Source organism: Pipistrellus hanaki (assembly GCF_964339955.1).
Source record: "Pipistrellus hanaki genome assembly, chromosome: 6".
Classification (NCBI taxonomy): domain Eukaryota; kingdom Metazoa; phylum Chordata; class Mammalia; order Chiroptera; family Vespertilionidae; genus Pipistrellus; species Pipistrellus hanaki.
Genome location: NC_140508.1, coordinates 4067648 through 4083034, shown reverse-complemented (window position 1 = coordinate 4083034; position 15387 = coordinate 4067648). Strand labels below are relative to the sequence as shown.

Sequence of the window (15387 nt, the reverse complement as noted above, 5' to 3'; positions counted from 1 at the left end):
TTTATTAAATTAAATAATTTTATCTTGGCACTAAATTATTTATCATGTAGTATATATCTATTGACTTAATTCACTGCCTGACATGATGAATATGTTACTATTTATTGAAAATGTATAAACATTGGCTTATGTATACATATATTTATATGAAAATAAATGATACCATCTAGGTATTAGGAGTTCTTAAGTATTAAATACTAAATACTAATTTAATACTATTTATTAAGTATTAAATACTAAAAATAACCTTAATAGTGTGTAGATGTATGTACATTTGTATAACCATAAGAATAAATATTAATAAGATAATATTTTTGCCTTCCTAGTTCTTAAAGTTATATTAAATATATGTTGTATTGCAAAGAGTATAACTATTTTAAGTACAGAAATCATGGTATATTATTTTTTATTCTATGTGTTTTTTTGTATTCACTATTTTATACTTTACTGGAGGCCCAGTGCATGAAATTTGTGCACTTGGGGGTGTCCCTCACCCTGGCTGTGCCCTCTCGCAGTCAGGGAGCCCTTAGGGGAGGTTTGACTGCCAACTTAGGCCCTCATGAGCAGGCCTAAGCTGACAGTTGGACATTCTTAGTGCTGCCTTGGAGCCACTGCACTCTCCAGCTGTGAGCCTAGTTCAGGGCTTCTGGCTGAGTGGCACTCCCCCTGTGGGAGTGCACTGATCACCATGGGGCCACTCCTGCATTGAGTGTCTGTACCCTGGTGATCAGTGAGTGTCATAGTGACCGGTCATTCTGTTGTGCAGTCGATTTGCATATTAGCCTTTCATTATATAAGATAGTCTTTTTCCCTTCTCCATTCCCTGCATAAAATGTTATGATAAAAAATAGGCTTCTAAATGTATATACCTAGAATATTTTTCTAAAACTGTAATGTTTCACTGAATATAAAATATTGATGGCTTATCTTTTTCTTTTCTTTCTTAGACTCTAAAAAAATTGAATGCTATGCTTGACAAAATGCCTCAAGATGCCAGGAAAATACTCTACAACCAAGATGTGTTAATTCTCATGTAATAATTTGTACTATATTGCTTTAATTAGTGATTCAAGTCAAGAATTTAATGGATATTTTATAAGACAACTGTGAATTGCATTAATAATTAAAACGCATAAAACTGTTGTAGATTTCTATTATAATTTAAGGATGTCATTTCTGTAAAAGTGTGATATTAGCTAATTGTAAATTTTAGTGAAGTCCCTCCCCCCAACATATGGGCTTTCTATTTTATTGATACTAGTTTGGTATATAATCTATTATTTTGATTTGTAGGAATAGTATGGGAGAAAGGATTTTAGATGCTGGAGGTAAGTTTTTTTTTTTTCAATAATGTTTATATTTGAAGTTATTACACACATGATAGGAAGAATTGTTTTAGCCAAAATATATAAACATTGTAATGTAGTGAGATTATGTGAGGGGATTATAAACTATAGTCAATCAATTTTAATTACTTTAACAAGTAATTATTTGTGGGACTGAAATAATAATTAAGCATGGTAATACGAGTTGTTAAATATAATTTGTACCCAAGTTGTAGATTTATGAATAATAACTTAATTTTTCAATAGATTTTAATTACTTTTGCTAAAAAGTGCCTCAAATGGTATTTTATGAAGTTAGGAGGTTAAATATTCCTGGGATTAATAGATTTATTTTTAAACAATGTGTTTATTAAAAAAACCCTCAAATTATCTTTCCTAAGTTTCATATGAGAAACTTTTGATTTCAAAAGTTATCTATAGAATAAACAAAGTACTTTGGAATAACTTTAAATAACATATAACACAAAAGGAAAACAAAGATTCTGTGATTTATAGGCCATTGTCTGAGCTGTTTTACAGTTCACAGCTCTAATAATAATGGAACACATAGTCTTTGAATATTTGGGAGTGTGTCTTAAATAACCTTTAGAAACTTTTTTCACTTTTGTTAGTAAGCTTATTTTGTTATTTGGGCTATATTCATTCCTATAATGAGGAGCTAGTTTTAATTCATATGAAGAAAATGGTAATAGATTAGTAATTCACACTGTTTTCTTTATCTTTCTCATTGTAATACATTATAAAATATATTGACATTTATAAACTCTTAATCTTCATAATTTCAAATAAAGCATTAACTTTTTTTCAAGATTATGACTTACAAGTAGGCATCGTAGAGGCTTTATGTAGAATGACAACAGAAAAACAAAGACAGAAACTGGCAAGTCATTGGTTTTCAATGGATTTTATTGCTAATGCATTTAAAGGAATTAAAGACTCTGAATTTGAAACAGTAAGTAGTATAAAAATAAATTAATAATAGTTTTTGAAAATTACTATGCTTTTAAGATATATTTTTTATTACTGACATTATTACAGATGACCCCCATTTCTCTCCTTTTGCCTCCTTACCCAGTTTCTACCCCACCTCAGGCTTTCACCCCACTATTGTCTGTATCCATGGACTATGCATATAAGCTCTTTAGCTAATCTCTCCCCCCCTCTGAGATTTGTCAATTTACTATGCTTTTTTAAAATCTCTCTCTCTCTTTTTTTTTTTTTTTTTTTTTTTTTAAAAAATAGGATTGCAGGATTTTTCTCAACCTTGTAAATGGCATGCTTGGAGACAAGAGAAGGTAAATTTAATGCAGATTATTTAATTTCAGGAATAGGCATGTGAGGCCGAGTGATGTAAACTTTTATCACTTTGATAATGACAGAAGAGCAGAGTATTTGCAGTGCCTGGCACCTTATAGGTGCACAGACACACTGGGTGGCTGAGTTCACATTTCCTTTATTTACTAAGGAAATTAAAGGTAGGGTAAGGGGTAAGTGCAATGAGTCATATTATATGGATTTGAATCATAAATTTCTCTTTCTGTTCTAACATTGGGTTACTCGTCTCTGTTTCTTTATCTGTAAAATAAGAATACTGATAATATATATTTAATATGTTTGTTGTAAGGTTTAAAGGAGATAATTATATGGGACTACTTGTAATTATATCTCACCAAGGAAGTACTCACTTAATTCAGCCATTTTTATTAGGAGTACTAGAGGCCCTATTCATGAAATTCATGCATGGGAGGGGGTGGTCCTTCAATCTAGCCTGCACCCTCTCACAATCTGGGACCACTGGCTCCTAACTGCTCACCTGCCTGCCTTCCTGATCACACCTAACCACCCTTCCCTGCTGGCCTGATTGCCCCTAACTGTCCTTCCCTGCTGGCCTGATCGCCCCTAACCACCCTCCCCTGCCAGCCTGATTGCCCCTAATCACCCTCTTCTGAAGGCCTGATCACCCCTAACATCCCTCCACTGCTGGCCTGATCACCCCTAACTGCCTTTGCCTCAGCCCCCACCACTGTGGCTTTGTCCAGAAGGAGGACCGGACAACCAGAAGATGTCTGGTCAACCCGGTCTAATTAGAATATTACCCTTTTATTAGTATAGATTATTCACTGATCTTCTTTTCCTATCTAAGTTCTGTGGGAACTTTTATTATATTAATAGTACAAGCTAAGATGGGAATCTCTGCTCAGAGTCAGTACTATAGAATGTAATAGCAATCTCTGCTCAGAGTCAGTCACTTCAGACTAAATGGTAGTTTGAGTAGAATCCTCAAAGTAGTATGCTTTCTCTACAGAAATAAATTTCCATTAAGCTCTTTTTTAAAAGAATAAAAGAGATATAATTTTATTTAAATTGTTTTAACCATTGCCTGATTTTCCTTTGATACTAGACATGATTTCTATGCTAGTCAAGCTTATACTGTTGTAAAGTCTAATTATTATTTTTTCTTTATTTAAAACTTTTTATTTCAGGGTCTTTACATATCCTTGTTTATCAGCATTTCTTGATAAATATGAGGTAAGTTTAAAATTAACATGTATTTTAGTTATTGGATAAATTTTGATACAAGGCAAGGGCCAAGTGAATTACAGATTACAAAGTGACAAAAACTTTAACATAGTCATAATTAGATAAAAAAATACAGTTGGCCTATTATTCTATATCTAAGAGACATTTTATAACATAGCATATTTGTAGCTGTAGATAAATCAAATACAAAAGGCTATATTTCAAATATTTTCTGTTTCCTTAATTTCATTATTAATTTATCATTCATTAATATATTCAAACTAATACTTCAGCCTTTATTTGCACTTGGAATATTCGTGATTGAACTTAGCTAATTTCTGTATATAATACTAAGCAGCATTTTTTTATTCTTTCTAAATTTATTTAAATGCAGTACTTGTCTCCTCTATTCCCTCACCTTCCAGCATACACTTAAAAAAACAAACAAAAAAAAACAGCCAACCCGGTTTGGCTTAGTTGATAGAGTGTCAGCCTGCGGACCGAAAGGTCCCAGTTTCGATTCCCATCAAGGACACGTACCTTGGTTAAAGGCACATCTCAGTAGGGGGCATGCAGGAGGCAGCTAATCAATATTTCTCTCTCACTCTCACTCTCATCAATGTTTCTAACTCTCTATCTCCCTTCCACTCTGTAAAAAAGTCAATAAAATATATTTTTAAAAAACTCAACCATGAATTACATGATCATAATTCTCTGTTGTCACTTTTAATAGCATAGATTATATTAGTTTTATATGTTTATTTTTATTAGCTGCAAATACCATCAGATGAAAAACTTCAGGAATTTTGGATTGATTTTAATCTTGGGAGCCAGACTCTATCATTCTATATTGCTGGAGATGATGTAAGTTTTATTCCCTCTGTACTATTTTATATGTGCGTATATTTATATTTAACTGTGCTAATTCAATTTAACAATGTAGCCCCAGCCAGTTTGGCTTTGTAGATAGAGCGTCAGAACAGGGACTGAAGGGTCCAAGGTTCAATTTTAGTCAAGGGCATGTACCTTAGTCAGAGCACATGTGGAAGGCAATCAGTCAATGTCTCTATCTCGTTCTCTCCCTCTTCCCTTCCTCTCTCTAAAAATCAATGGAAAAATATCCTCAGATGGGAAATAACAACAACAAAAACACACTTAAAAAGAAATTAATAATATTGATTTCATTGTGTATTTTTGTAACTATTTCAATATATTTCAGTTTTATCTCAGTGACTTTTATTAGTATAGTAATGTGTGGAGAGTGGCTAGAGTGTTTGGACAGGTTCAAGCTTTGGACTAATGAGAGGACACAATCCTCTTGTGGTAAAGCCAAGTGCAAGTCCGAGCACAATTATAGTCAAAGGCTATATAGTTGTAAGCTTGACCTTGGTCTGAACCTGTGGCTGAGTTATGTGGGCTTGATATAGAGTTCAGGTGCATGTAATTGAGTAAGATTGGAAACCCATGAGAGCATTATAAACATCTTTTTTATTTTATTGATTTTTCACAGAGAGGAAGAGAGAGGGATAGAGAGTTATAAATATCGATGAGAGAGAATCATTGATTAGCTGCCTCTTGCACACCCTCTACTGGGGATGTGCCCGCAACCAAGGTACATGCCCTCGACCAGAATCAAACCCGGGACCTTTCAGTCTGCAGGCCAACGCTCTATCCACTGAGCCAAACCAGTCCTGGCATTATAAACATCTTGACTATACCCTTACTTTGCCTGGTGGAATCTGGTTATAAAATAAAGACTCGACTTGCAGACTGTGACACTGTTTCTCTAAGAGGGCATCCCACCTAGCCCAAGATTTATTCTCTTATCTTCTTTAATCCTTCACCACCACCCCCCCTCAGGTTTACCCATGGCTATGCTGGTGCCGCACAGTAATGTATCAAGCTAATCCTATATAATAAAAGCCTAATATGCTAAGTGTCTGGTCCTCTGGTCAGCTGTTCAACCAATCAAAGTGTAATTTGCTAATCACCGCTCAACCGCTCACTGTGACCACCAGGTGGTTGATTGGTCTACCAAGTGCTATGATGCGCACTGACTACCAAGAAACTATGTTCCAACTGATAGATTAGTTTGCTTTTGGGGTCCGGCCAACTGGGACTGAGCGAGACTGGCAGACATGCCCTGGAGCACTCCTGCATCCCTCCCTGGCCTCAATTGTGCACGGGGAAGCGAGGGAATCCTTGGCCTGGCCTTCGCCCTCTCGCAATCCGGGACACCTCAAGGGATGTCGGAGAACTAGTTTTGGCCCGATTCCGCAGGCCAGGCTAAGGAACCCCACTGGTGCACAAATTCATGCACCAGGCCTCTAGTTAGAAATAAAAACTATTGCTGATGATTTATTCCAACAGAAAATAAAAACACTAAATTTTATTAGTAGTTTTTTAGCAGCTTTTCAGAAATAAGTTACATCTTAATGTCAGATAAAAGTTAACATTCACATGAATAAAGTGAATTGAATCTAGAAAAAAAGTTACTCAAATACAGAGGCACTCAGAAATAACATTAACAGATGACAAATGCTCTTAATCCTACCTAATAAAAGAGGAATATGCAAATTAACCATTACTCTGCTCCACAAGCCATGGCCACCAGCCAATCAGAGAGCATATGCAAATCAACCCAACCAAGATGGCTTTGGCCACAGAGGCTTGGGTTTCTTTGGCAATGGAAGAAGCCAAGCTTTTTGCCTGCCCTAGCAGACCTAAGCCTCCACTCCAGGCTACAAAGTTTCAATTTTAGAAGGTAAACAAGAAATGGCTGCCACCATGGAGTGAGCAGAAGGCTTGGCTCTGCTCTAGGCTACAAAGTTTCAATTGTAGAAGGTAAATAAATCCCAGATACCAGGGCCTCCACTTGGGTCACTGTGGGGCGTGGTCGGCCTGCAAACCACCACAGGCCCCTCACTCAGGCCACCCCACGCCTCAAGGGAACCCCCACCCTGATCTGGGACACCCTTCAGGGAAAATCAGCATGCTCCCACCCGTGCACCAGGCCTCTATCCTATCTAATAAAAGAGTAATATGCAGATTGACCACCCCTCCAACACATAATATGGCTGCCCCTATGTGGTCAAAAATCCTGCCTCTATGTGGACACAAGATGTTCACCACAAGATGGCTAGCAGGAGAGGGCAGTTGGGAGGTCCAGACCTGCAAGGGAGGGCAGTTGTGGGTGATCAGGCAAGTAAGGGAGGGCAGTTGAAGGTGATCAAACCTGCAGAGGAGGGCAGTTAGGGGTGGCCAGGCCAGCAGAGGAGGGAAGTTGGGGGCAAATGGCCCGCAGGGGAGCAGTTAGACATCAGTCAAGCTGGCATGGGAATGGTTAGGGGGTGATCAGTCTGGCAGGCAGAAGTGGTTAGGGGCAATCAGGAAGGCAGGCAGGCGAGCAGCTGGGAGCCAGCAGTCCTGGATTGTGAGAGGGATGTCCGGATTGGGCCTAAATGGGCAATGGGACATCCCTCGAGGAGTCCCAGATTGGAGAGGGTGCAGGCTGGGCTGGGAGACACCTTCCCCCCACCCCTGCCGCCACCCCCGTGCACGAATTTCATGCACTGGGCATCTAGTTCATTCATATAATCTTCTTCTTGAAAACAGTAAAGAGTTGACTCTTATTGGTAATATTTTGAAGTGAATTTTAGTTTTTATTCTTCTGCAGTGTTTCCCAAAGTGTGGTAAGCGTACCCCCAGGAGTACGGGAAGAGTTTGGTGGGGGAACGCATTGCACCAGAGTTTGGTGGGGATATGCACTGCACCGTGCTTAGCTGCACCTAATTCTACGTTTTCATGAGTACAAGGGGTACTCAGCGTTACGAAAATTATAGAAGGGTACACATATGTCAAAAGTTTGGGCAACACTGTTCTATGGTATATGGTAGCTATGTTTAAAACCTCCATCCATGTAGTATATTTTCTACTGACCTCTTTTTAACCTGAGGAAAATTCTTGAGCCTTTGTTTCCAAATAGCTGCTCCTTAATATTTGGTATTTTGGGATACTTTAGCTCAAACTGTATAATCACTTTGCCAAAATCTGAGCAAAAAGATGATTTGTATGTACTAATCTAATTGTGGCACCTAATATTATAATGAAGCATTATTCCTCTTAGTTAATCTCTTGTAAAATCCTTCTTTTTCTTCCAGTTCAACTTGTAAAGATGAACATTAATCAAATGCCTCTTAGGACTGCCACATACCTTTGTTTCTTTTTATCTTATAGTACTTCTTAGACTGCTTGATTAAAATGGAGTTGCAAATAATAGCACTGCTTCTCGGGGACGCACTGACAGTTTTCATTAGTTTATTTATTCCTGCTGGATTTCTAGAAATATATTGTTTATTTTTATTAATTTCAGAGAGGAAGGGAGAGAGAGAAACATCAATAATGAGAGAAAATCATTGATTGGCGCTCTCCTGCATGCCCCCCACTGGAAATTGAGCTCACAGTCCTGGCATGTACCCTGACCAGTAATCAAACCATGATCTCCTGGTTCATAGGTTGATGCTCAAACACTGAGGCACGCCAGCTGGGCTATAGGAATATTTTTAACTGGCTTTTCTTCAGAAACTGAACTTCAATTTTAGGAGAAGAGGACAGAATCTTGGGAGAAGATGACAGAATTGTATTGATATAATTCCTGCCTTCATTCAGCTTGGTTTATTAGGTGATGTAGATAAGAAAATAAGCAGTATAGTATTAAACATGATTGGGATAGCATAAAATGCATTTATAAGTATTTAATGACTGTTGTGTTCCAGACAATGATCTGGAGATGCTAGGAAATTCGTTTTTCCCCCAAATAGAGTATTTGGACTCCTCTCTCCTCTGGATTTCTATAGCAGTAGTACATTATCCCTGTATTCTCTCTTACTTGAAGCCATTCTACATGAGCAACTGCTTAAAATCCTTCTTTTGCCTCTTTACCATGGTGTGTAGATGGTCTTTATGATCTTGCCCCTGGCTATTGTTCTGACAACTCAGACTGTTCTTTAGGTTTACTGTGTTCCAGCTGCATCTTACTTTTTTCTGGTCCTCTAATACAGATTATGCCCATTTTAGGTCTTTCTGCTTTTTGGCTCTTCTGCTTAGAAACCTCCTTCAGATCTTTGTATCTTAGTTCCTTCCCATTTAAATTTCAGCACAAAACCTGCCTCTTTATAGAGGTATTCTCTGGTAACTCAACCTAAAGTAACCTCCCAGCCACATCACAACACATTGTCTTGCTTTATTTTCCTTATAGTAAGTTATTTACACTTAAAAGTCACTGTGCTTGTTTGTTGTCTGCTTTCTCCCCGTTGAATATGAGCTTCATGAAATCCAGAACCCAACTTTCTCATTTATAGCTATTCATATCTATACTAGTAAAAGGGTACTATGCTAATTAGACTGGACATCTTTCCGGACAAAGCTATGGTGGTAGGGGCGAGGCAGAGGTCATTAGGGGCGATCAGGCTGGCAGGGGAAAGCAGTTAGGTCAATCAAGTTGGCAAAGGAGATCAGTTAGGGTGATCAGATTGGCAGGATCTGATTTTCAGGTAAGGGAACTGAGTCTTAGTAGAGATCTGGAAGCTATCTAAATATAGATGATAAATAAAATCATGGATTTAATGAATGCCTAGATGACAGAACTGTGAAAAACACACATTTATACAGGGTAGGTAGAAGAGATTTTGGCCTGGAGGATACATGAAGAATGAGCCAAAAGAGAACACAGTTAAAAGGTATGTTATGGAAGGCAAGGTATTGGTGCTTTCATGAGGAAATGGTCAACACTGTCAAAAATGTTATCAATGAAAGAGCAGTTACACTTAAGAGACAAGGATTTAGACTTTCTTGGAAAGCTGAAATATAGAGGAAATAAGACACCAATTTAAGGGAAAGAGTACAATAATAGCTCAAGTGTGATATGGATTCAAGGGAGGGATTTTTGTCAGGTACTTTCTTTTAAGGATAAGAACTTATTAAAATTGATGACTGGGATGGTAGGTTGAATGAAAAGTTGATGCTAAAAGGAAGAGAGTGTAATCGGAGGGAGAGTAGAGGGTGAAGATGAAATAAGATGGACACAATTTATTGGTAACTGTTGAAACTAGGTAAGCACATATTTTGCATTAGTTATATTATAATTTCTACTTTTTAAAAATCTGCTTAAAATTTTCCATAATATAAAAAAAAAATGTCAAGGAAAGCAGTGAACCATGTGCCTCCATATACAAGGAAGAGTCATTTTGAAGTTAGTAGATGATAACCAGTAGGTACTGGCACAGAGTATGTCACTTGGCATGGGCCTTTTACACACAAAGAAAGAGAAAGCTGCTCAAAGCACTGGGGAGATGATCTCAACACTTTCCTCCTGACCAGAGCTTTTGAGCTATGGAAGAATTAGCACCTAACTGAAGAGGGTTATAATGATAGTGTTGCCATCAGAGTATAGACTGGTTTCAATTAGGGAGAATTTCTATCCTATCTAATAAGGGTAATATGCAAATTACCACTCAGTCACAAAGATGGAGGTGCCCATAGCCACAAGATGGGGCACCCAGTCCTCTCAGCACCGGAGTCCCCCAGTCCTGGAGGAGGGGGGGGGGGGCGAGTTAGTGGCCTCGTGGAATGCTTGCTTCATTGCCTTGGTGAAAAGGCAAGCATTCCACCCTGGCTGCGGGGGACCTCTGGGCAGTGAGCATCAAGGGAGGGGGGAACGCTTGCATTGTCACCTCGGCAATGAGACAAGCATGCTGCGGAGGGGTTTCTGGGCCGCAGAGAGCCTCTGGCCAGCAGGCGCAGAGTGGCCAGGCCCCACAGAGAGCTACTGGTGCATGGATTCATGTGCAGGGCTACTAGCAGAATGAGAATGAGTGGTCCTTAAGTAACTACAAAACTGCATCTACCGTATTTTCCGGCATATAAGACAACTTTTGAAACGAAAAAAGTCAACCGAAAATCGGGGGCAAAAGACCAAAATTGCACAAAAATTACCTGCAGATCTTTACGGCAAAGTAAGTCTTTTCTTTGAAGTGGGGAGTAGTCTTATACAGCAAATATAGGACTAAACCTATGTTTTAACTGTAAAATTAGTGGGTCGTCTTATACGTCGGAAAATACGGTATTTTTATCACAGATTACTGGAAGGTTTTAGGATCCCATCTCTTAGGAATGGCACCCAGTGTTCACTGACTTTTTATACTATTTGGTATTTTATTCAGTTGTACACATTTTCTTTTTAAAAAAATAATTTTTATTGATTTTAGAGATGAAGGGAGAGAGAGAAAGAGATAGAAACATCAATAATGAGAGAGAATTATTAATTAGCTGCCTCCTTCATGTTCCCTATTGTGTATCAAGCCAGCAACCTGGGCATGTTCCCTTGACTGGAATCAAACCTGGGACCCTTCAGTTCACAGGCTGATGCTCTATCCACTGAGCCAAACCAGCCAGGGCTATACACGTTTTCAATGAAAGTACTTAAAGGGGGAAATATTTTAGGTTATTACTGTGCATTCAATGTTTAAATCTAAGGACAGTCAACAGTGGGATTTGAGGAATGTCTGTTTCACAGAAACACTTCCAAGGAAGAAATGAAAGGCTTTGATAACATTTTTTTTGTTGTTGTTAATTCTTACCTGAGGATATTTTTTCCCATTGGTTTTTCAGAGATGGAGAAAAGGAGGGAGGGAGGGAAAGAGGAAAGGAAAGATGGAGAGAAAGAGAGAGAGAGAGAGAGAGAGAGAGAGAGAGAGAGAGAGAGAGAGAGAGAGAGAGAGAGAGACACCCCAAGACCTGGATGTGAGAGACACATTAATTGGTTGCCTCTTGCCTGTGGCCTGATGGGGATATGGAGCAAATCTGAAACCCAGGTACATGCCCTTGATCAGAAATGGAACTCGAGACCCTTTGGTGCATGGGTTGACACTGTAACCACTGAACAACACCAGCAGGGCAAGATTTGGTAATTTTTTAAGAAATATCTTGAAATAAATATTAATGGACAGTCACTTTTTTGGTCAAGAGTAGAAAACCATAAAATTAATACCATTAATTCCTTTTAAGAGTGAAACAAATAAATGTGACATGTATAATGTATTATACAGTCAATAGATGGAACAAGAAACGTGTTATATCAACTGGTTATTTAGTAATAACCATTATTGTTTGTATAACTGAAAAATTGTGATTATAGAAGCTTTAAAGCAGGCATAAATTACTTGTTTTTATTTAAAACCTGTTTTTAAATTTTAAGGATCATCAGTGGGAAGCAGTCACTGTGCCTGAGGAAGAAGTACAAATATACAGCATTGAAGGTATTAATAATTTTTTCTATGATTCTTTTTTTTTTTACTCTTATAATATTGAATACAAGTTGGATTCTGTCTGGGAAAACAAAATAGGCTAATGAAAGCAAAGTCAACATTTTCATTATGTTCACCTTAATAAATTTGATGGTTATTTTTCCCCCTCCCACAATCTTCCAGCTCCCTCCTGTACTTATTTTCTTCTCTGTCTAGTCTATAGCCCATGAATAGTCACTTTCTTGTTCATATGTTCAAGGTCTTGTCTTTCCATCCTTTTTGCTTGATTAGATCCAAACAACTGGAATTGCATAACCCTGCTGGACAAAAGCAGACAGCTTGGCAGCCTGGCACCACTGCAAGTTCAGATATCAAGAGCTGTTAGTCATTGCAATTGGCATGGGGTAGAGCAGCAGTCACCAACTGGTAGTCTGCAGACCCCTGGTGGTCCATAAGTCTGAAAGGTTGGTGACTGCTGGTTTGGGAGCAGTGGTCGACAACTGGTGGTCCATGGAATTTGAAAGGTTGGCGACCACTGGAGTAGAGCATCATGACAGTTCTTATTTGTATTTTCCTAATGATCAGTAGTATTGAGCACTTTTTTATGTCCTTAGTGGCCATTCAGTGTCTTCGTTTGTGAAGTATTTATTTAAATATTTTGTCCATTTTTTACTGGACTGCCTTCTTTTACTATGTTTTTGAGTTCTTACAGATATTGAATACCAATTCTTTGACAGATATATATTCCATGAGTATTTTTCTCCCAGTCTATCTCTTATTTATTTTCTTAATGGTCATTATGAAATGGTTCTATTTTGCCTCTGGTAATATAATTTTCTCTGTAATCTACTTTATGTAACATTAATACACCCTTCTAGCTTTTCATTGGTTAGTTATAGCATGGCATATATTTTCTTTTATTTTTAACTTATTCGTGTGTGTGTGTGTGTGTTTAAGGATCATCTATACATATATATAGTGGGTTTCTTGTAGTTGTCATATACTGGCTTGTTTATTAAATGTAATTATTGATATACTTTAAATTTACCATCTATCTAGCTCTCATAAAACCCTGCCATTCCACCTGCCATGTATCTATTGTTCTATTTATTCCTTTATATTGATTAATTTTACATGCTTTTATTGTATCTCTTTTGTTGGCTTTACACTCCTTTTCTTACTGGTTGATTTAGGGTTTGATATATCTTTAACCTAATAGCAAACATGTTCAAGTAATATTATACCCATTTATGTAGAGTATAAGAACCTTGTAACACAATATACTTCCAACATAGTATAAAATGTTTCCTCACTTAATTTCTCTCTTTTTTATTGCGATAAAAAAGGGGGGAGAGGGTATAATATGAAATGTACCATCTTGGTCATTTTTAAGTGTATAGTTCAGAATATTAAGTATATTTATTGGGTCAGCAGCTAAGTAATTGCGGATTTTTTAAAGAAAATCAAAGACAATTTTTTCATGGAACTAAATAACTTTATTCTGTAATGTATTGCCCATTTTGATCAATGACCTTTTGCCATCTTTCAGGCAGCATCATAATCCCACGTTCAAAAAACTTCTGGTTTTTATTAGCAAAAAACTGAATCAGGTACGATTTGACATCATCATCATTATTGAAATTTTTACCATTCAAGGAGTTTTGTAAAGATCGAAACAAAAAGTAATCAGATGGTGCAAGGTCAGGACTATATGGTGGATGTGGCAAAACATCCCAACCAAGCTCCATTAATTTTTGCCGAGTGACCAAAGATGTGTGTGGCCTTGCATTGTCATGATGGAATACAACACCTTTTCGATTTGTCAATTCGGGCCGCTTTTCTTCAACTGCATTGTTTAATTTCGTTAGTTGTTCAATGTAGACATCAGAATTGATCGTTCGGTTGGGTGGTAAGAGTTCAAAGTAGACAATTTCTTTGTAATCCCACCAAACTGATAACAAAACCTTTTTTTGATGAATATCAGCTTTTGATGTTGTTTGAGTTGGTTCACCTGGCCTGCTCCACGATCTTTTCCGCTTGATATTGTTGTAAACAACCCATTTTTCATCGCCAGTTATCAGTCGTTTTAAAAATGGATCATTTTCATTACGTTTCTTTAGCAAATCGCAGCTGCTAATGCGTTGCGTTAACTGTGATTCTTTCAGTTCGTGAGGAACCCATGTATCGAGTTTTTGAACATAGCCAAGTTGTTTTAAGTGATTTTCAATGCATGTATGTGATACATGAAGCTTCTCTGCAATCTCACGTGTTGTACTGTGACAGTCCGAATTGATTATTGCTTTGATTAGGGCGTCATCAACTTCAACTGGACGACCAGAGCGTTTTTCATCTTTGAGTGAAAAATCACCAGAACGAAATTTGGCAAACCAATTTTGACACTGCCGTTCTTTTAAGGCTTTGTCACCATAAACAGCACATAACTTTTTATGAGCTTGCGATGCGTTTTTCCCTTTGCGGAAATAAAAAAGCAAAATATGACGAAAATGTTCCTTTTGATTTTCCATTTTTCAACGAACGCCAAACGAAAACTACAAAGCAGATCAAAAAACTTTTTTTACTGATTAACAGCTGAATAGCCAACTATCAAATAACAAAATGTGTTTTACATTTGTACTACGTCTGCAAACCTAAAAATTCAACTGAAGCCATATATGTGTGAAACCCGCAATTACTTAGTTGCCGACCCAATACATTGTTGTGAAATAGATCTCCAGAACTTTTGTCATCTTGCAAAATTGAAAGTCTGTATCCATTAAACAACTCCCCTTTCACCTCTCTACCTAGCCAATGATAACCACCATTCCATGTTTTATTTGTATGAATTTTACCATTAAGTGGAATTAATCTTTATCTCTAAAGCCTGAAAACTTAATGTTGAAGCTCATGACTCCCCTCAACAAAACAAACAAACAAAAACTGCCAAAGTTTGAGTTAGAAAACATTGCAACTATCTTCAAACAATTAGTAATTCTTAGTTCCATCAAAGTACATTACTGTGGAAGTTTCATGACTATATAGTTGCAAAAGCAAGTAATACATTTTCAGCTGGGTAAGCCTTATAAGAATCAGACTATTCTAGCCTATAGGGACATGTGTCCTATAGGGTAGGCCACTGAATGGCCAGCAGAGCTTTTCCTGGTGTAGGGATTAATTTTTTCTACTTGGTGTGCTCCTTTTCCCTCAAGATGATTTCCTGC

The 15387-nt window shown here is 37.5% G+C and overlaps 1 protein-coding gene across 1 annotated transcript in view; it reads left to right on the top strand.

Moving 5' to 3' along the window:
- SYCP2 (synaptonemal complex protein 2) overlaps positions 1-15387 on the top strand; it is a gene marked incomplete at its 5' end in the record, with an annotated part of 88814 nt that overhangs the window by 3239 nt on the left and 70188 nt on the right. The window contains 7 exons of the mRNA XM_084888977.1: positions 948-1033; positions 1294-1328; positions 2156-2298; positions 2589-2641; positions 3830-3875; positions 4638-4730; positions 12121-12181. Of these exons, the coding sequence (XP_084745103.1) occupies positions 948-1033; positions 1294-1328; positions 2156-2298; positions 2589-2641; positions 3830-3875; positions 4638-4730; positions 12121-12181 (517 nt within the window). The remainder of the gene's footprint in view (positions 1-947; positions 1034-1293; positions 1329-2155; positions 2299-2588; positions 2642-3829; positions 3876-4637; positions 4731-12120; positions 12182-15387) is intronic.